The 20,337-nt window shown below is 40.5% G+C and overlaps 1 protein-coding gene across 1 annotated transcript in view; it reads left to right on the forward strand.

Annotated features, from left to right (window-relative positions):
- ENPP1 (ectonucleotide pyrophosphatase/phosphodiesterase 1) overlaps positions 1 to 20,337 on the forward strand; it is a 62,324-nt gene that overhangs the window by 9,543 nt on the left and 32,444 nt on the right. Inside the window, exons 2-9 of the mRNA XM_015421254.1 lie at positions 6,735 to 6,807; positions 9,874 to 9,990; positions 10,470 to 10,595; positions 11,297 to 11,357; positions 13,058 to 13,155; positions 15,606 to 15,685; positions 18,531 to 18,650; positions 18,980 to 19,089. Of these exons, the coding sequence (XP_015276740.1) occupies positions 6,735 to 6,807; positions 9,874 to 9,990; positions 10,470 to 10,595; positions 11,297 to 11,357; positions 13,058 to 13,155; positions 15,606 to 15,685; positions 18,531 to 18,650; positions 18,980 to 19,089 (785 nt within the window). The remainder of the gene's footprint in view (positions 1 to 6,734; positions 6,808 to 9,873; positions 9,991 to 10,469; positions 10,596 to 11,296; positions 11,358 to 13,057; positions 13,156 to 15,605; positions 15,686 to 18,530; positions 18,651 to 18,979; positions 19,090 to 20,337) is intronic.

Here is a 20,337-nt window from a genome sequence, read left to right on the forward strand (position 1 = left end):
CTGAGTGGCCTAGTGGTTTTCCCAACTATCTTCAGTTTAAGCCTGAATTTTGCAATGAGTAACTCATGATCTGAGCCACAGTCAGATCCAGGTCTTGTTTTTACTGATTGGATAGAGCTTCTCCATCTTTGTCTGCAAGTTATATAATCAATCTTATTTCGGTGTTGCCCATCTGGTGATGTCCATGTGTAGAGTTGCCTCTTAGGTTGTTGGAAGAGGGTGTTCGCTATGACCAGTGTGTTCTCTTGACAAACCTCTCTTAGCCTTTGCCCTGCTTCATTTTGTTCTCCAAGGCCAAACTTGTCTGTTATTCCGGTTACCTTTTGACATCTTACTTTAGCATTCCAGTCTCCTATGATGAGGAGGACATCTTCTTTTGGTGTTACTTCTAGGAGGTGTTGTAGGTCTTCATAGAACCAGTCCACTTTAGCCTCTTCTGCATCAGTGGTTGGGGCATAGACTTGAATTACTGTGATGTTGAATAGTTTGCCTTTGATTCGGACCGAGATAATTCTGTCGCTTTTGAGATTGTATCCCATTACTGCCTTTCACACACTCTTGTTTACTATAAAGGCCAGATCATTTTTTCTATGGGATTCTTGGCCACAGTAGTAGATATAATGGTCTTCTGAGTTGAATTCGCCCATTCCTGTCCACTTTAGTTCACTGATTCCCAAGATGTCGATGTTCAGTCTCGCCATCTCATTGTTGACCACGTCACGCTTACCTTGATTCATAGATCTTACATTCCAGGTTCCTATGCATTATTGTTCTTTGCAACATCCATTGAGGTGCAGCTTACTTGGGTTTTCAAGGCAAGACACAAATAGAGTTGGTTTGCCATTGCCTGCCTCTGTGTAGCAACCCTGGGTTTACTTGATGGTTTCCCATCTAAATACTAACTAGGGCTAGCCTGGGCCATCCAGCAGAATCTGTAGTTCAATGAAAATAGGTAGGAGCATTTTTCGCTCTTCAGGAGGGGATAATTTCATAACAATTGGAATGTGCAAAGGGAAAAATAGACTTGAAGGAGAGAAAATGGCAAGAAGAATTAAAATGTTTCATATGATTAAGAGAGGTAGGGGATATGTGGGAGGGAGACTATTGCAGCACATTTTCACATATCCAAATGGTCTTTCAAAGAAATGGGACTGGTTTCATACATATTTACACTGAGATGGAATTCCACAGAGAATACTTAATAAAATTAAGAAAATACCATGTTATAAGTTAATGTGCTGAATGGCTGTTACTTTTTAAATAGACATTTTTATGCTGGGTCTGAGCAAGAGAATAAAAAATGGAATCTTTTTTTCAGTGAAACATAATAACAGAAAGACAAAACATGGCTGAGCTAGCACTGGCAATTCAATGAGATAGGATTCTGGAAGGTCTGTGATGTTTCTTCACTAGTGCAAGAGTAATTTCACCAAATTCCCTCATGACATGCCCCTGTGCTACATAGCATTTTGTACAGGAGAGTATCTCAGTGTTCAGCATTAGCTTTTTAGAGGTGGGATCATCACAATGGGCTCTTTGTATTTATTATTTATTTGTAGAAGGAGAGGGCAGCAAAGACGAGCACCCTCAGACTCTTCATGCTTGTGATTGGTAAGATCTAACGCAGTATGTCCCAGAAATGCTTATGGACAGAAGTGCAAACATGGCTATGGATAGGAAAGCTTATATACACATTTGTGTAGGTTTGCTGCTTCCTAATTGTGTTGACCAAGTGTTCAGTGTCCAGCATGAAAAAAGGTTTCCCCAGCTATCTGTCAGTGCCCATAATGTTTAACGGGCAATGCTTTCTATCTTACTCCCACACAAAGGATGTAATAAGGGGAAAGATGCCTAGAATACAAAAGCTTGTTCCAATACAAACATACACAAAAACACATTTTAAAATAAAATGAGATATTTTCTTCTTTCCGGCAGCAAACCAAAAACAACTGCAAAATACTCCTTTTAATTGCACTGTATCATTGCATAGCCACACTGAAACTGTGCTCAAGAATGGGTGGAGGCTACGGTGAATGGGGAAGTCATAACCACTTCAACATTTGCAGTCTCTCCCTCCCCAATATTATTTACCTGTGTTTAAATTTTAATTATGTAAAATTCCTTGTTTTGCCACTCAAACATTTAGAGGTGAAATTCTTCTGTATCTGAGCTTGAGGACTTTTTTAATAAATAAAATATGATTGACAGCCTACCATTTAAATACAGGTTCAACTATATGTTGTGTGTAACCCTACGATTCCTTACTGCTTTTTTTAAAGGCTAGGTAGGTCAGAGGAGAAAGGGCTCAGTAGCCCCTAGACTTGTGCAAGGGAGTTTGTTTCATTCTTTGGTTTTTGTTATTAACTCCGAAAGGGACTGTTTCATTATTGGGTTTTGTTCCATTATTGTTCCTTTCATTACCAGTGTCATAATACTATTTTGCTATTATTTCCTATTAATTTCAATGGACCCCTCTGCCTTTTCTTGTTGTTTTGCATCCAAATTGGACAAAACTCAGGGAGATAGTAGCACTCCCCTAGGACACCCATATTGCCAAATTTTAGATAGATAAAGCCCCCCACTCTTTACAAGCAATGAAAGGGTGCCATGTTTAATATTAAAGTCTATGGGAAAATTGATAGGAAAAATTCCAAACAGTAACACAGGCAGCACTGCAGCCACTTTGTCTCTTCCTTGTATTACTGTTTTTCAAGCTGACTGAAGAGGCAAGGGTATTTGTTGGCACAAAGAGGATAAGGCTTTTGGTGTTGTAGGTGGCGGCGGTGGCAGAAAGACCTTGAGGTAGATTTGCTTGCATGGGGTGGTGGTGGATAAGGTCTGGGAAGCAGCAGACAAGCAAGAGAACCCAGACTACAATGGAAAATTTGGCACAGCATAGCAAGCATTGGGAGAAGAGAGGAAGGCAAAGTCCCAACAATATACTTCACAACTGGAGTTCTTCACATTTGTAACTATAATACTAGCATTCAAGTCAAGCAAGCCCAGAATGTGCCTCCCCCCCCACCCCGAGCAAGAAGCGCTATGCCTTTATTAGGAAAATACTGACTTCCTTGTAAAAGTGAAACCACTAGAGGCAGACACTGCAATAACAAAGAAAACTGGAACAAAATGAAAGGAAATTATTATTATTTTTGTTATAAGTTAATTAAATGGGGAATTATTTTAATTAATAAAGCAATGTACAAGTCCTGGAATTATAACTCCTCTCCAAATGAGAAAGATTAGTTTCCCTGGATAAAATGGCTGTTTTGGAGGCTAGACCCTATAGCATTATACCTGGCTGAGGTCCCTCCCTTCCCAAACCCTGCCTTACCCAGCCTCCACCCCCAAAATCTCCAGGTATTTCCCAGTCCAGAGCTGACAACCCTAACAAGTCTAGTAGCCTCTTCACACTCACCTGTCTGACTAAGCTGGTGAAGTTGATTTAATTAAAGTTGATTTCATTAAATGCAGAAGAAGAAGAAAAAATGGAACTCCATGCAACATTATGCTACATTTACCTGAAACGAAGCTTCTTAGATATCAAGGGTTTTTTTTTTAGTTTAGCACAAACAGTATCTGATATTTCAGTGTTCATTAGGCTGACTCATTGCCTTATCTAGATTGAGGACTTAATACATGAAAAAAATGGCATTGCAGAAGTAACTAATATTAAACTACTTATGATGTATTGTGGAGATACAGTGAAAATTCAAGTATATGAACCAGTGACTAAATCTGTATCTACTGTACAGTTGAATATTGTGCAGTACATCAGTCATTCCCAACAGCAGACAGAATGATTGATATAGCATGGCAACAGGGTAATATCTAGTGGTATGTGGTTAAAGCCTTAATGCAAGGTGGCAATGAAATTTGAATCAAGCTTTTGGTTTTGTCTTGTCTTGGTTAGAGTTACCAAGTGATATATAGACACATATTCTGATTCAGAGATTTATGTATATTAAGATGTTCAATTGCTTTCTTGCAAAATGTACATGCACAAATTTGGTCCTGTTGTGGAATACATATCACCTGCCTGCACACTGCTAGATGTTGGCAACAAAACTCTCCCCCACTGATTATGAGATGAGGAGGAGAGGAAGGATTGGATTTATACCCCGCCCTTCATTACCTGAAGGAGTCTCATAGTGCCTTACTATCTTTTTCCCTTCCCCTCCCCACAACAGATGCTCTGTGAGGTAGGTGGGGCTGAGAGAGCTCTCGCAAGAACTGCCCTTGAGAGCAGCTCTGAAAGCACTTATGATTGACCCAAGGTCACACCAACAGTTGCATGTGGAGATGTGGGGAATCAAACTGGGTTCTCCCAGATTAGAGTCCGTGCTCCTAACCGCTACATCAGTCTGGCTCTCCAAACTACTTTCCTTGGCAATGCTGGTATATAATCATAAGGAAGCAAAGGACTGAGCAAGCACTGAAGTTGTGCAAAGTTAAGACTATGAGAGTTTGACAGGTCATGATTGTGTGGGAATTTAAAGGGTGGGAAAGGAACAGGAAGTATGCCATGCTTCCTTTCCCGTGCTTTGAGACAATCCATAAAATACGTTGTGCCTTTGAGGGTTGGGAAAGGTAGTAAAGTTGTGGCAAAGACCAAATGTGACAAGTAGGGAAGAAGATGATTATGAAGGTGTACATAGTTTATAATTCCTTTTCTATACATTTTAATTTTAACCATGTCAATAACCAAGGCGTTCATACTTCTTGGGCATCATGGAAATTCATGTATATAGAAAACCCAAGGTACTTTGGCTTTCTGTTTCTTATACATCTTTGAATGTTTGAAGTTGGAATGTTTTTATGCCACTTGTAAAAAGCAGTTGAGCAAAGAAACATCCCTACTAAAAGTGGTTACTTTATTATTTGTAATTCACAATGGACGTGCATCTATGGACTACACAGATACTCACTCTAATTATTTACAGGATTAAGTAAAAATATTGTGTGCCCCACAAAATGAACGAATTGGGGGGGGGGAATCAGATGTTCAGGTTCAGTTAGATTTTTTATTCTGAAGTCAAGACAATTTTTGCTCAGGTTTTTTTCCCCAAATTCTGGATACCATGCATTGATCCTGAGATTTTTCTAGTCCGTAGTAAAAACAATAATATTTTTGAAATATTCTATGGCTTGTGGTGCTGTGAATCTGCCTTGTGTGTGGTTTGCACAAGTACACCAGAATGACATGAATCGGTCCAGCTTAATAGTAACATGGTCATTTCTGTAAGACTTCCTGACCACAGGAAGAGATTCATGCCATTTCCTGAGCATGATGATATTGTGGGGATTGCTCATGAGTTATCCATGGTAATATGAAACTCTTCAGAACGATGACATGCAATAGTTAGAGTGGTGCCACGGTAGTGTTTAGGGATCATCCAGTTTTCAGTAAACCACCTGTCTGGATTTCCCTTAAAAATACTTCAACTTTCTGACATCATTACTTCATAACTGCCGGAATATATTTTTTTTCTGTGGGCTGGATCCAAATCTGTTATTGCAGGAGTGCAAGGCCATTTCTGTGGGTGGAAACTTGTCACTGTTCTGCTTACTTCTTCTCTCTGCAGACCACATCTCAAGCCATCTGCAAGGACCCCCTGACTCCTAGGGGGGGAAAAACATTTCTGGGGACATTGCTGGGACTGCTGCAGGAAGGTCAAGGCAGGAAAGCTAGGGTTGCCAGTGTCCAGGTAGTGGCTGGAGAGCTCCAGAATTGCAACTGGTCTCTAAGTCACAGAGATCAGTTCTCCTGGAGAAAACTGGCATTGGAAGGTGGACTTTATGGCATTATACTCCACTGAGGTCCCTCTCCTCCCAAAGCCCTTCCCTTCCCAGAGTCCACCCCCAAAATCTCCAGGAATCTCCCAACCCAGAACTGGCAACCCTAAGAAAGCATTTCTATATGTGGCTCATTGGAAACGATCCTATATTTTAATGCAAAGTTCAGCTAATTGTTTAAAAAACCTTAAATCAACTACTCAAAATGAGTGTAATAAATTTTAAATATAAAGATTATACCTGTCTAGCTACTTTTCTTGGAACAGCAAGGCCTGCAGGCCACAAATAGCTTTTGAAACTCCAGTTTGCTGTTCGGAGGTGGAGAGACAGTGCTCTTGGAGAAATGCTAGTCCAAAATCCAAATTGAGAAGTTACATAAGAACATAAGATATGCCAATGTTGGATCAGGCCAAAGGCCCATCCAGTCCAACACTCTGTATCACACGGTGGCCAGAAATACCAGTGCCATCAGGAGGTCCACCAGTGGGGCCAGGACATTAGAAGCCCTCCCACTGTTGACCCCCCCCCCAAGCACCAAGATGACCGAGCATCACTTGCCCCAGAGTCCCTATCTATACCTTGTGGCTAATAGCAAGGCAAGTTACTGTGCCTTGATTTGAAAAAAAAGAGAGGCATTTGTAGTTTTACAGTATAGAGTGAGCTTTTATGAAGAATTCTGATTACTGTTTTCATCCTCCTACCATAAGCTTCCAAAGAATATTTTGTATGTTTGCTGCATTTGCTGGATTGCATGGGTTACGTGTTGACAACATGAATGCGAAATCGAACCCAGAATGCCTGGGCTTGCTGTGGAAAAAAACAAATCAAACTTTGTCAAGTAAAAGTAATTAGAAACAATACTTCTGTTTTGCAAGATTGGAGATGACATATCATTGTTGTTTACTGTCAGTTAACTATGTCTTTCTTTTATGTTCTAGGTATTGTGTGTCATTGTGCTAACAACAATTTTAGGATGCATATTTGGACTGAAGCCTAGCTGTACAAGAGATGGTAATTACAGGAAATTCTAGCATACACATTTTGAGGAGTTCCCATTGACATAAAAAAGTATCTTGCATTAGGGGTTTATCGTAGCAACTCAAAATGTTTTTGTTTCTCTGTATTATTGGAAAATAACTGAACTCAACTATGAGAAACAAATAACTCAAATGGTTAAGAATTTAAAAGCGTGGGTACAGAACTAATGAGGAATAGAGGAGGTAATTCAAACAGTTCATTGTTCCGCCAGAATATCTCTGCTCTATATAACATATTATTTTGAAACAGCTCCTTAAGACTCCAATAGAATCAGTACATTTTCTGGTTCATCAAAACAAATTATGGGAGCAGCCATGGCTCAGTGGTAGAGCATCTGATTTGCATGCAGAAAGTCCCAGGTTCAATCCCTGGCAACTCCAGGTAAAGGGATCAGTTGGCAGATGATGTGAAAGACCTCTGCCGGAGACCCTGGAGAGCTGCTGCCAGTGAGAGTGCTGACCTGATGGGCCAGTAGTCTTAGCTCAATATTAAGTCAGTTTCATATGTTCAAATGTACAACCAACTCAAGGTCTCAGGCCTAACATTTCTATTAGTATCAAGCAGGGCTATTTTTGGGCAGGAACGCACAGGAACGGAGTTCCAGCTGGCTCCCGAGTTGGCCACACCCAGCAGAAACTCATTAGCATAATAGGCCACACCCAACAGCAGAAACTCATTAGGACTGGCTACATTAGGGGTGTGTGGCCTAACATGCAAAGGAGTTCCTGCTACAAGAAAAGCCCTGGGTTTTGACAACAAACAGGGTAAACAGACTAAGAAGCAAAAGATGGGTGTGGCTGGATGATGACACTTCTGGTAACATGGGGGTACGGCCTAATATGTTAATGAGCTGTGTTGTCAGGGGTGTGACCTAATATGCTAATGAGTTTCTGCTGTTGGGTGTGGTCTATTATGCTAATGCGTTCCTGCTGGACTTTTTCTACAAAAAGAGCCCTGGATCAAGTCATAATGGAAACATATTGTTGCCTGTGAAAGAGTTTGTATTGATACATTTGGTAGTTCCCTTCCCATTACCATCTTTCTGCCTTAAAAAATATCAGATAGTAACATTGTACTAGGTTTGAGTCCCCACTGTGCCATGACAGCTCACCCAGTGACCTTAGGCCGGTTGCTTTCAGTCTGACCTTCCTCACAGAGCTGCTGTATGTGTGGTGGGGCGATCATGCTGTTAAAGGAACATTGATGGGTGCTGGAACAACCATGGAGAACGCAGCAAAGAGGGTCCCACTAGGAGCAAATTCCTTGGAAATGATTGCAGGAAGATTGCAGTGTAACTCTTGCATGATATTTTACTTGACTGAAGTAGATGGATTTGGGGTCAACTATATAATGAAGTGACATGATACAGCCGTTTTTAATACACTGTATTTCAGAAGGGGTCTCATTTTCCTAGATTGTTTCCACATGGAGGTGGTTTCCCCATTTTGCTCTCATGGCTGCAAAGGCTGTGCAGTAGCAATGGAACCTCCACATGGGGATTTTCTGTTGTTTTGCCTTACGTCTGCCATTTGTCATCCTTCAATAAAAGAAAAACATGGCAAAAAGGTTGCTGCTTGTGTGTGTATGTGGCATGCACAAGGAAAAATGTGGAGAAATTACACTGGATGTGGATAAAATCCACACCTTCCTGTCCACATTCATCCCCAACCCATCGCAAGGAAAGATCTTATGGAACCACCTCTCCTGGGATACCTCTAGAAGAGCATTAGGCTTTAGGGAGAAGAACCTCCTGGTGATCCCTGGCCCAAAAAGATATTCAGCTATCCTTGACTAGAGCCAGGGCTTTTTTGGTCCTGGCACCAACCTGGTGGTAATGACATCTGTGCCCTGTGGGACCTAGTGCAGCCCTGCAGGGTAGGGTTGCCAAGTGTTACCTTCCTCCCGGGCTGATCATGGAGCGCGCGTGCGCACCGCATCCACGTCACCAGGAAGTGACATGACGACGCCGGGCACGCTGGGGGCGGGGCCATGACAATCTGAGGGAAAAGAAGAAGAAGAAGAAGAAGAAGAAGAGATTGGATTTATACCCCTCACTTGGAGTCTCAGAGCGGCTTACAAACTCCTTTCCCTTCCCCTCCCCACAACAGACACCCTGTAAGGTGGGTGGGGCTGAGAGAACTCTGACACAAACTGCTCTTTTTCAAGGACAGCTGTGCCAGAGCTTGTGACTGACCCAAGGTCACATCAGCAGGTGCAAGTGGAGGAGAGGCCTATGGTTGAGCACAGCAATGGTTTTTCATCAAGCCTCCCATCCCTCCTCTCCCCTCCTGGGGTAAGGACATAAATTGGTCCTTTAAGCCATCTGAAATAGTTATAGAACTTATTGTTTTTAACTGTTTAAATTGGATTTGTAAATGTATTTATTGAATATGTTGTTCACTGCCCCAAGGCCTTCACACGGGGAGGGCAGTCTATAAATCAATCAATCAAACAAACAAATAATACCAAAGCAGGTTTGGGGAAACTGCAGGTTGACGCTGAGGGAAACTTGCAAGGTAGATGACTGTACAGTGATTTTATGTGGAAACCCTCTTTTTTGGGGGGGGGGTTGGGGAAGACATGGAGCAAGAGCTGTATGTGGAAGAAATCCTGGTGATTGTGAACATTTTTAAGGCCCGAACTGGATGAATGAGTTTAATCCTAGAACTGTCTGGTGGTAGTGTTGGTAGAAATTACATCTTCTAGTTCAGATTATTCTGACCTAAATTCCTTGATAGGGACAATCAAACCCATGGGTGCAGAATCCACAAAGCCCTTTTTTGTATCCAATTGACATTTATTTGAATTGTAGCTTGTGCAGAAGTCCTTTGAAATAAAGGGATGTTACATAGCTGCACTGTTTTGCAGGCTTCACACCACAAACAAATGCATATACAACATCAGTGGCATTTTCATTTTGGTAGTCTATTAAGATCAGTTTACTCTTTGTCTATTCCAAACCAGTATTGAATGTTAATTAATGTAATATCAGTGTTCAGGCCATGATACTGAAGATGCATTCCATGTTAAACATTTCAGTCAAAACCTGCAAAGGCCGCTGCTTTGAGAGAACATTTGGAAGCTGCCGCTGTGACAGTGAATGTGTTAAACTTGAAAACTGCTGTTTAGATTTCCAAGAAGCCTGTATAGAACCTGGTAAGACTTTTCCCCCCAATTGTTCCAATTCTTGACACAGCTGTACTGATGGGAATGCAGGGGTTACCAGAAGTCAACCGTGTTTTCCAGGCGCACACACATACACATATACACTCACCAAAAAGAAAAAGACAAAAATATTCTGTGGAGGAAAGCAGGAAGACGTGGTAGTGAATAAATTGGTGTTTGATGACTTCAGTGTCTTCAGCTAGATTTTATGTCCTTGTTGTCAGCATGAACATGAAACTGTATTCTGACAGGCAAGAGCTAAACCATTAAAACAATTAAGGGCTTTCCTGCTTTTCCTGTGTCATCTTTTCTACAAATTTAGGAAGCCAAAGTGAAAATTGCTGACTTCTTAAATGTATCTTTTTAAATAAAGTGTCAGAAGAGTTGGCATGCGGTTATATTCATATGTGTTCGAGTTATGCAGTTAAGCCCTATTTAACTAAAAGTGGGTTGCTTGGTTTTGATTGTAGCTCACATATGGACCTGTACAAAGTTTCGGTGTGGTGAGAAGAACCGGACAGAATATCACTGCTCCTGTTCAGATGACTGTGTGAAAAATGATAATTGCTGCGTCAATTATTATTCAGTTTGCGAAGGTAAAAAAAAAAAATCTTCCTAATTTATGTTTGTGTCCTTAAAAGATGTAAAGAGCAATAATGGAGTAGTCTTCATCAGCCTTTGGGCATTTTTATACAACACTTTCTGAGCTATCTAGGGCTTGAACAAAAAAGAGCTGAAATTTGAAGGGGCAGTTGAAAACTATAAGGCAATATAAGGTACATACACCTTTACAGACTGGAAAGTAACTAGCCATGGTTTGTCACTGAAATATAATGACAGAAAATGATCTGTGGTTATAGCTGAATGCAATCTTGGATGGTTAAAGCTTCATTTAGGGGCATGGGGGAAGTCACTCAAGTTTACTGTTGCCCAGATTCAGTGATTACTTCTTGTCACTGAATATTTCAACCATATCAAGTAATATAGGCAAGGATCAAAGAGTTTCCTTAAATACGTGCAAGATCCTGGACATCCCCAGTAGGATTTTTTACTTTCCCACCTTAAATTGCACAGTTTTGAATATTTTAGAAGGAATTAACAGTACAGTCCTAGGCAGATATACACCATGGTAAACCTGTTGGTTTAAATGGATTTAGAAGGATGTAACTGATTAGGATTGCATTGAAAATGAGTAGATTCATTAATTTTCCATTTCAATCAGTTCGTTGTTTTTTTCTCTTCCAAAAAACCCCAGATTGATGTAATATTTGAAATAAAATCTCTTTTCTTAAATAAGGAAAGACCAGCTGGCTTCAAGAAGAATGTAAGGACATTAAGGAACCCCAGTGTCCAGATGGGTGAGGATATTTAAATTTGATTTTACATCTTTTTAAAAGGAAAGAAAGGTTGTTTAAGTCTGATAATGTAAATATTTCTGTACAGTGATTACCCAAATTGCTAATGTAATTTTCTCCCTGGAAGGCTTTTATCAGCCATGACACATATAGAGGCCCCCCCCCGAGATTTCAAAGAAGGAAATGTCTTTTATATGTACTGCTGACTGTGGAATGCTAGTGGCTTTAAATGACTTTTAGCCATAGCTGTTGAAAGCTTCTTGTGAGAAAGCATTTTTGTGGCATATGTGGCTTCGCTGTAAACACAGTGATGAGGCTTACAAACCAAAATATTTTGGGGAAACCTCAGATTAGAAGCACCAAGACCTGTGATCCAAATCAGATTTCTTTTCTTTAATCAAGAAGAGTGTTAAGACCTTTGCCTTAGGATTCATATTAATACAGCTTTTAAAAATATTGTAATGTCTAAGACATACTTTTAACCGTTTAATTTTTTTTCATAATAAATGCTAAGAACAAAAGAGAAGCCAATATTGGATCAGGCCAGTGGCCCATCTAGTCCAACACTCTGTCACACAGTGGCCAAAAATACCAGACAATATCAGGAGGTCCATCAGTGGGGCCAGGACACTAGGAGCCCTCACAATTTAAATGGTCTTATTGCAGAACAGGACTGCCAGCTTTTATGTCCTGGCCCCACTGCTGGACCTCCTGATATCACCTGGTATTTTGGTCTGGAATGCCTTCTGAGCCCACTTCTGGGTCTCATTGCATCATGGACCTCACGAACTACTAACTGGTTCTTAGCCCGGGAGAGTCCGTGGAAGTTCACGTTTCATGAGTTTCATGAGCCACAAACCTCCAAAGACTTTCATTTTTCTGGTTCCTGCCCATCCCTAGTTCCAATGTCCATCTCCAGTGATCACCACTTTTGGCTATAAAGCTAAATTTACCTTAGGAAATCATCCAGATTCTTGTCTTATGGATGATGTCTACAACCAATTAGTTGTCTATCTTGTTCTTGAAGATCCTATGTGATAAAGAACAATAGTAACACCTTAGTCTGTGCATGTCTTCTCAGAAGTAAGCCCCACTATCCTGAAGGGTGCTTACTCCTGGCTAACTGTGCATAGGATTGCATCCTAAATTAGGTTCTCCTAGTATTCAGCCTGATATTTTGACTGAATTTGAGCATGTCCCAACACATTTCAGTATTCTTAAAACATATGCCACACTTCAGGATTGCCCTTCTCCATCCTCCTTCCCACTGTGTCTTAAAGGTCCTTCTTGTGGTCAATGAGGACAGCCAGAGTTTCTGGCATTGCTTACTGAGCCTGCTTGTGGGATGGGCGGGGTATAAACATAATAAATAAAATAAATATTGCTGCCATTGCTAACAGTAATATATATATTTTTTGCTAGTCTGTTATACAGCATTCTTCTTGATATTCCTTGGTCTATGCTTAAACCATTTCTGGTTAGTTCTGCCTCCTCTAGACTTCTGGTCTCCTCCACAGAGTGAAAAAGCTTGACATATATAACTGAAGTTGATCCAAGTATTTTTGTTTGGTTAGAGTTGTCTCTGTCCCAATTCATCTTGGGATACACATCAACAGAGTAGTCCCAGACTGAAAAAGTGTCTAGAAAATGAGCTAATAAATATCAGATATTTGTTTCTAACTGTCTCATTTCTAATTGCTCAGATTTACAAAGCCTCCGGTGTTGTTGTTTTCTTTGGATGGATTCAGGGCTGAGTATTTGCACACATGGGGTGGACTTCTTCCTGTTATTAGCAAATTACGTGAGTAGTTTCTCTGTCTGAGAGACAGCATGTTGAAATATTTTTTTAAAAAAAATCCAAGCTGTGTTTTTTCCTAATTTTCTCACTTGAATTTCTTATACCCTCCATAAACTCCTTTTGACCTATGATACCACAGTTGTTTTTGCAGCACAGGATCAGTAAAGAGGCAAGAGACATTCTTGAGTTCCACAAAGCACTGACGTGGTTAAGCAACTGTTTCTGTGGCTGGGCAGTAATTATCTTGCACATTTCCGAAACCACATTCCTAAACAAGGAAAGTTACATGAGACAGGACTGTTTGCCTCCTCAAGGTTTTTTAGGAGTCAGTATTGGATAAAATATTAAAACACAGAAGAGAGACAGACATTAAGTTGCTCAGAAATATATATTTAACAATGCACATACAACTTACTTGGCTTTCTAGCTCTGGATTATTGGGAAAAGGAAATGATGATGTTACTACATTGTTCATATTGTCTGTTCTCCATCATGTTCTGTTTGTTGAAACAGTGGAAAACAATGGCGGTACATGGGCAGTGGAAAAGACCTTGCCATTCTTGTTGCTGTGCTGAAATTTATGTCTATAAATTAATTAATATGATTTTCCATAAAAACCTAAAGTTTAAACTTCCACAGAAGGGTTCCAGAAATTAAGAGTGAGAGAAAGGCAGGTTGCTAAGATCTTTTGTGGATTTTATGGTACGGTATTTCTCATTTTACATAAGTTTCATAGTTTCTGTTGAACGGTAGAACAACTAGATTCAAGTTCAGTAACTTTAGAGGCCAACAAGATTTTTTGAGTATCAGCTATCAAGTGTCAAAGTTGCCTTTGTTAGATACAAGTTGGAATGGAGATCTCTGAGTCCTTACATCACCAGGCAAAAGGGGGTGTGTGCCTAATGGGATATTTAATTTTTTTTCTTTGAGCAGCAGAACTGTTTGTTCTTCAAATACCTCCCTGTACAAGTCATAATCTGGATGTGATTTTTAAAGTACTATGAGCATCAAAAGCAGTTCTGTTTATGCAGGGAGGAAGAAATGCTGCTATGTGAGAAGTAAAAGCCAAATGTCTTGAGAATTCAAAGCTAGTTGCTCAATTTTTCAGATCTTGGTTGTTGCTAGTTATAATTTATAGTTGTGAATTTGCCTCATTTAAATGGATTTGTAATCATTAATCCTCCTAAATTCAGATTGATGTTAAATGAGTTTTTTTCTTACTTTTGAACCCTCACAAGGGAGACTGTTAACAGCTTTGTGCATAAATGCACAATCCTGCTTTCAGTCTCAGTGATTGTTGTACATTACTCTTCCAGCTTTTCAATCAGCTGCTGGAACATCTTTTTTAAAATGTTAATGCTTCAGCTCATATAAGCAGCATTAGTTAATGTTTAAAGTGATAATTGGCATTAGGCTTGCCAGTCCCCAGGTGGGGGCGGGGGATCCTTTGCTTTTGCGGACTCGGGCATCGGGGGAAACCCCACCCCCAAAAAGGCATCCATTGGTGATGTCAGGGACAATGCTCTACTTTTTGGGCAAAACTCTATGGTTTGTAGCCATTTTTACCATAGAGTTTTGCCCCAAAAGTAGAGCATTGCCCTGATGTCGCTGATGCGATGACATCACTTCTGGAATTGATGTCATTCCGTTGATGACATCCCCGCCTAACCTTGGAATGCAGGGTAATAATAAACTATATACTAAATAATAACCAACTTTCTTTGTCGCTGATGTGATGACATCACTTCTGGAATACCCGCCTAACCTTGGAATGCAGGGTAATAATAAACTATATACTAAATAATAACCAACTTTCTTAATACCCTGTTTCCCCCAAAATAAGACCTAGCAGGATTTCTATGCATTTGTGGTATAAGCCCTAGTGTGTCTTCTTGAGAATAAATAAATATAAGACAGTGTCTTATTTTCGGGGAAACACGGTACTTGTTTTGTGTCTGTGTGTGCCTGTATGTATTGCTTTTATACAAAGACTTGTGCTGGAAAAATTAATTCTGACATTTTGCCACATGAAGATTTCTCTGTTCACATTTATGAAGACCAGTTTAAATAGGCAAATAGCGTTGTGATAGTCCCTTAAAACATCACTACAGAACAGGCAGTTATTGTGAGGCAGTTTGTCACATGATCTGGGTGATTTTTACCAGGCCAGCACAAACTTCACTTAGACAAAAGAACCACATAGTCAGGGTGAAAACTGCCTGAACTTGGGAGTAGAGCTGATTCTTGCAGATGTGATGAGGCTTCTATGTAGTTGTGGTTGACCCAACTACCAAACAATGAATTACCTGAGAGGAGTTGGTGTTGAGTGGAGTTGCTGAATATTTCTATTGCCATATTCTTTTAATAATCTATACATTTTGATATGAAAATTAATATAATCTGTAACTGTGGAATTGTTGAAGATATTAAACTTCATTTTTTTCTTTCACCAGAAAAATGTGGAACATACACTGATGGCATGAGACCAGTGTATCCATCAAAAACATTTCCCAATCATTACAGCATTGCCACGGTAAGAGCATTGTGTGATTTCACGCATACACTGAAGAGGAATTGCACTGGTTTCCTTTACTTTCAATGGAAATAGTGTGTTGTATTTTATAAAATATTACATTCTGTGACTTCTGAAACACCCCCATGTTTACAGCATAATTTTAAACATGTTTGCTGAGTGCTGTCTTACCGAGTTCTGTATTTAGAATTGCACCTGTAGGTAGCTAGCTACTGAATAAAATCTTAGACTTCAGAAGAAGACCTGTAGCTACATATTTTGCAAATATCACAAAAGTTTTGGTCACCTTTGGTAGTGGTTGCATTCACTTAGCAGCTTAGAAAATACTTGCAGACAATGTGCGTAGCTGTGAAATACCTGGATGATAAGACCAAAGAAGCAACACCAGGGGATCAGACAATATAGGGGGAAGAATGGTAAGGGGGGCAGCTACTGGGTGTCCTAAGGTCAAATCTTAGACTTCAGAAGAAGACCTGTAGCTACATATTTTGCAAATATCACAAAAGTTTTGGTCACCTTTGGTAGTGGTTGCATCACTTAGCAGCTTAGAAAATACTTGCAGACAATGTGCGTAGCTGTGAAATACCTGGATGATAAGACCAAAGAAGCAACACCAGGGGATCAGACAATATAGGGGGAAGAATGGTAAGGGGGGCAGCTACTGGGTGTCCTAAGGTCAAGCTGTGGCCAATATCTGGCAGGGAGTAATGGGAGTGGTGGAAAGGGCCATCAAGGCACAGCGGATTTATGGTGACGCCATAGGATTTTCAAGGCAAGAGACAAACAGTGGTAGTTTCCCATTGTCTGTCTCTGCGTAACAATACTGGACTTCCTTGGTTGTCTCCCATCTAAGTACTAACTAGGGCTGACCCTGCTTAGTGTCCAGGTTCTGACGTGTTTGGGCTATTCTGGGCCATACAGGTCAGGATAGGGAGTCAAAGCTGCAGATAATAAATCTCTGTATTTCCCCCCCCCAACAAGCCTTTTTTCAGAGGCCCATGTAAAAATGTATACTGCTGTTCTCATATCATTCTGCATGACTTTGGCCATTGCTCCCCCAAATTATACCAGGATCACAATTTCTAAAGTAAAATGCCATTGGTTTAATGACCTCAAAATATCTGTTGCCACCTGGAAAATAACTGCCTCAAATGAGATGATGCTAGAGTACACTGTAATCTCAAACTAATAAGTGATTTGGTGTGGATATAATGTTTAGGGGTGTGCATTTGGATATACCCAAGCCAAAAATATACCTGAATAATACCTTATCAATATTTTTTGGTTTCCCAAGTGTATCTGGGTATTCTTGGGAAAACCAGAAAAAAATCCCAAGAAAATCCCGAATATATTTGGGAATTTCGGGTAGATCTGAAAACAGTGGAGAGGCTCCTGCCTCTCACCTGTTTGTAGGGCAGGCTTATGCCGTCCCTTTAAACTTTAAAGGGACTGCAGAAGTCAGCCCGAGGATCAGCAAGGGTGGCTGGCTTCTCTTGCAGCACAGTTTAAACTGAGCTGCAAGAGAAGCCAGCTCAAGATCAGCTGGGTCGGTGGTGAGTTGAGAGTTCCCTGCTGGCGTAGCTCTGCACTGCCTTCTCTCTACCCAGTTTAAACCAGGTGGCAGGAGAGGGCAGCCCAGCTGGGATCTCTGTGCCTGTGGGGAAGCTCATGCCGCGCTGTGCTGCCTTCTCCTGCTGCTTGGTTTAAACTGGGCTGCAGGAAGAAACCACACCAGCCCCAGGATCAGGCTGGTATTTTTTACTGGTATTTTTTCAGTTTGGGTCTATTGGACCAGAAAATTTTTGGGATTTCCAAAAAATCCTGGATTTTTGGTATTTGGTATGGGATTTGGATCCGGGATGTTTTGGGAATCTCATTTTTTTTTTAAGGTCCAATAGACCCGAACCGAAAAATACCATTAAAAATAATTGCAGACCCCTACTAATGTTGTAGTTTGGTGCTACATGAATGACTGTTAACTATGTTTCAGGTTTTCTCCTGCAATTCTTGCTGTACCTCCCCTCTCTCTCCACTCAGGCTAATTAATAATTTCTAGAGCAAACTACACTTTACCATCCATCCCCACTATACTGACTGATCCTCTGGTGTTGTTCTTTGGTCTTAGCATCCAGACATTTCACAGCTACACTCATTTTCTGAAATTGTTTTATACATTGCTCAGCCATCTGTGATGAGAGGAGGAAGTGAGGAGTAGAAATCTTGTGGTCCTGAAGCTTCCCCAAGGGCCAAACCATGAAGGATGTCTGTGTCAGCAGAGTTCTGCCTATTTAGATGAGCTCTGCTGCTTTTTGCAGAATAAGAATTAAATACCATGTGTTTGTGTTAGTAGCAAAACACAACACATTCAGCTTAGTATTTATTTTGATTTTGTCCTTTCCTATTTGAAAGTCTCAGAATGGCTTACAACACCAAACCAGTTAGCCTTTTTCATATATTCCCAAACTTTTCAGTCGATTCCATGCCTGTTAAGACCCCATCCACTTCCTAGTATTCATCTGTATCTCAACGGGTGACACCCTGTTTTTCCTTTCAAAGAAATTCTGTTTTTATACTCCCCATAACCCCTCTTGAGCCTCACTGTTGCTCCACATGAACTGAGAGCATGCCTTAGAAAGCACCCAAATTTCCTTGAAGACTGTCATTGCAGAGGAAAAGCTAACCAGCTGTCTTTTAGGTAACAAAGTCTAAAAATAACTTTTGTAGCTTTTTAAAGAGGAATCATGCCAGTATTCTCTTGGCTTGTTTTGTTGCCTAAGTTGCTAAGTTGACAGGAGCATAAACAATGTTGATACCTAGGTAATAATTACTCCCATGTTGCTTGCAGGGCCTATATCCTGAATCACATGGTCTAGTGGATAATAAAATGTATGAGCCCAAGAGAAATGCTTTCTTCACGCTCAGAAATGAAGAGAAGTTCAAACGACAGTGGTACCTAGGGCAGCCAGTAAGTGGTGATTTTAAGCATACAGCCCTGAGCTATATTAATATCTGTCAAATTAAATGAAATTTTAATGCAATCCTTTATGTTTGTTTTTACTCCTTTAGAATGGGAAGTGTGTTCTAGGTTAATAGTCTTCAAAATACGTATTTTATTGAATATCAAAGCAATGAATAATCCTTACAGTATAAGTAACTAGCAGGGTTGGTATAAGGGGAAAGTATAGTATCTTTTATGGAATGCTATGTGATTTTTAAATGTTTTTACGAACTAGAAGGAAAAAGATCATAAATTGAAAGAATTCATGAGCATCAGTGTTTTCTCTCTTTGAACAGATTTGGCTGACAGCTATGTATCAAGGACAAAAATCTGCATCGTTCTTCTGGCCTGGTTCAGATGTTGATGTTAATGGAAGCTTTCCAAACATTTACAGAATATACAACAAGTAAGACTTTGCAGTTTGGGGAACTGACATTTTAAAAAAAGAACTATAGATATTCTGAAACATCAAAAATTGGGGGTCGTTCCGGCTTTTACCCTGTCCCGATATGCTGAAACATCAAAAATTGGGGATGGCTGTGATCTCAAGATGCTAGTGAATGCAACATCTGTATCACAACCTGTTTATTTTGCAGGATTCCTTTTGGAGAAAATTCTCCCCACCCCCCTCCTGTTCTGGTGCAAACATCCCAACTGACCTTGAAATGCTGGGTAGTTAAAAACACAGTTTAGGGATTAGGTTGGCAGCTGCTTTCAAGGGAATGTCAGTGACATGCACCTTTTTAGTAAAAGCCGTTATCATATTGTCTTGTGTTCTGTGATGATTACACGTACACAGTTGCCGCTACAGAATTGCCACATCTAGCCACGTTTAGCTGCAAATGGAGTTAAAATAGAGTGCACACAGCACTTAATAAAGCACTATATTCCCCATAAAAATCTGTTCCTACAAGTACAATCACCACAAATAACATATTTTAAAGGTGGAAAATTAGAGGAGAAAATACTGGAAAGCAAGGGGTTGGCTACACTATCTAGAAACTGAATGATCAACTCGTGACAATTGCAGATTAAATGGCTAGTGTGGAATCAGCCCTATATTCACATTGTGCCTCCTGTGAACATGGGGGCAAACAAGCACATACAATCAGTGCTCACTGTCTTTCTCATACTTCTGTCACCATCAACACTGGCTTGGCGTGGCTCATTGCAGGACACTGTTGGAATGGGGAGGGGGAGGGTACAGGTTATCTGATATTTGTTTCACCTTCTGCAGGTGGAGGGTTTCAGACAAAGGCAATCCTAAACAGAGTTCCTTGGCATCAGTGGGCTAAGAAAGGGTTGTATCCAGGGGTCATTTCATAGAAAAAGAGCTGCAGGAGCTCATTAGCATAAGGTATGCTAATGAGCTACTAGGCTATTAGCATAATATCTCATTACCATATGCCACACCCCCTGACATCACCAGAAGTGATGTCGGAAGGGGAAGCAAAGGGGGGGAGGTATCTTCAAAAGCCTCCCCTTCCCTTCCCCAACCAGCCTAAACCCCTTCTCACTAGAGATGGGCCGCAGAAGGAGGAAAGAAGGAAGGAGAGACAGAGAGAGTAGAGAGAAAGAACAAAGGAAGGAAAGAGGAAAAGAAAGAGAAGGAAAGGAGGGAAAGAAAGAGAGAGAAGGGAAGAAGGAGGGAAAG

Source organism: Gekko japonicus, unplaced genomic scaffold (assembly GCF_001447785.1).
Source record: "Gekko japonicus isolate JY-2015 unplaced genomic scaffold, Gekko_japonicus_V1.1 scaffold407, whole genome shotgun sequence".
Taxonomy (NCBI): domain Eukaryota; kingdom Metazoa; phylum Chordata; class Lepidosauria; order Squamata; family Gekkonidae; genus Gekko; species Gekko japonicus.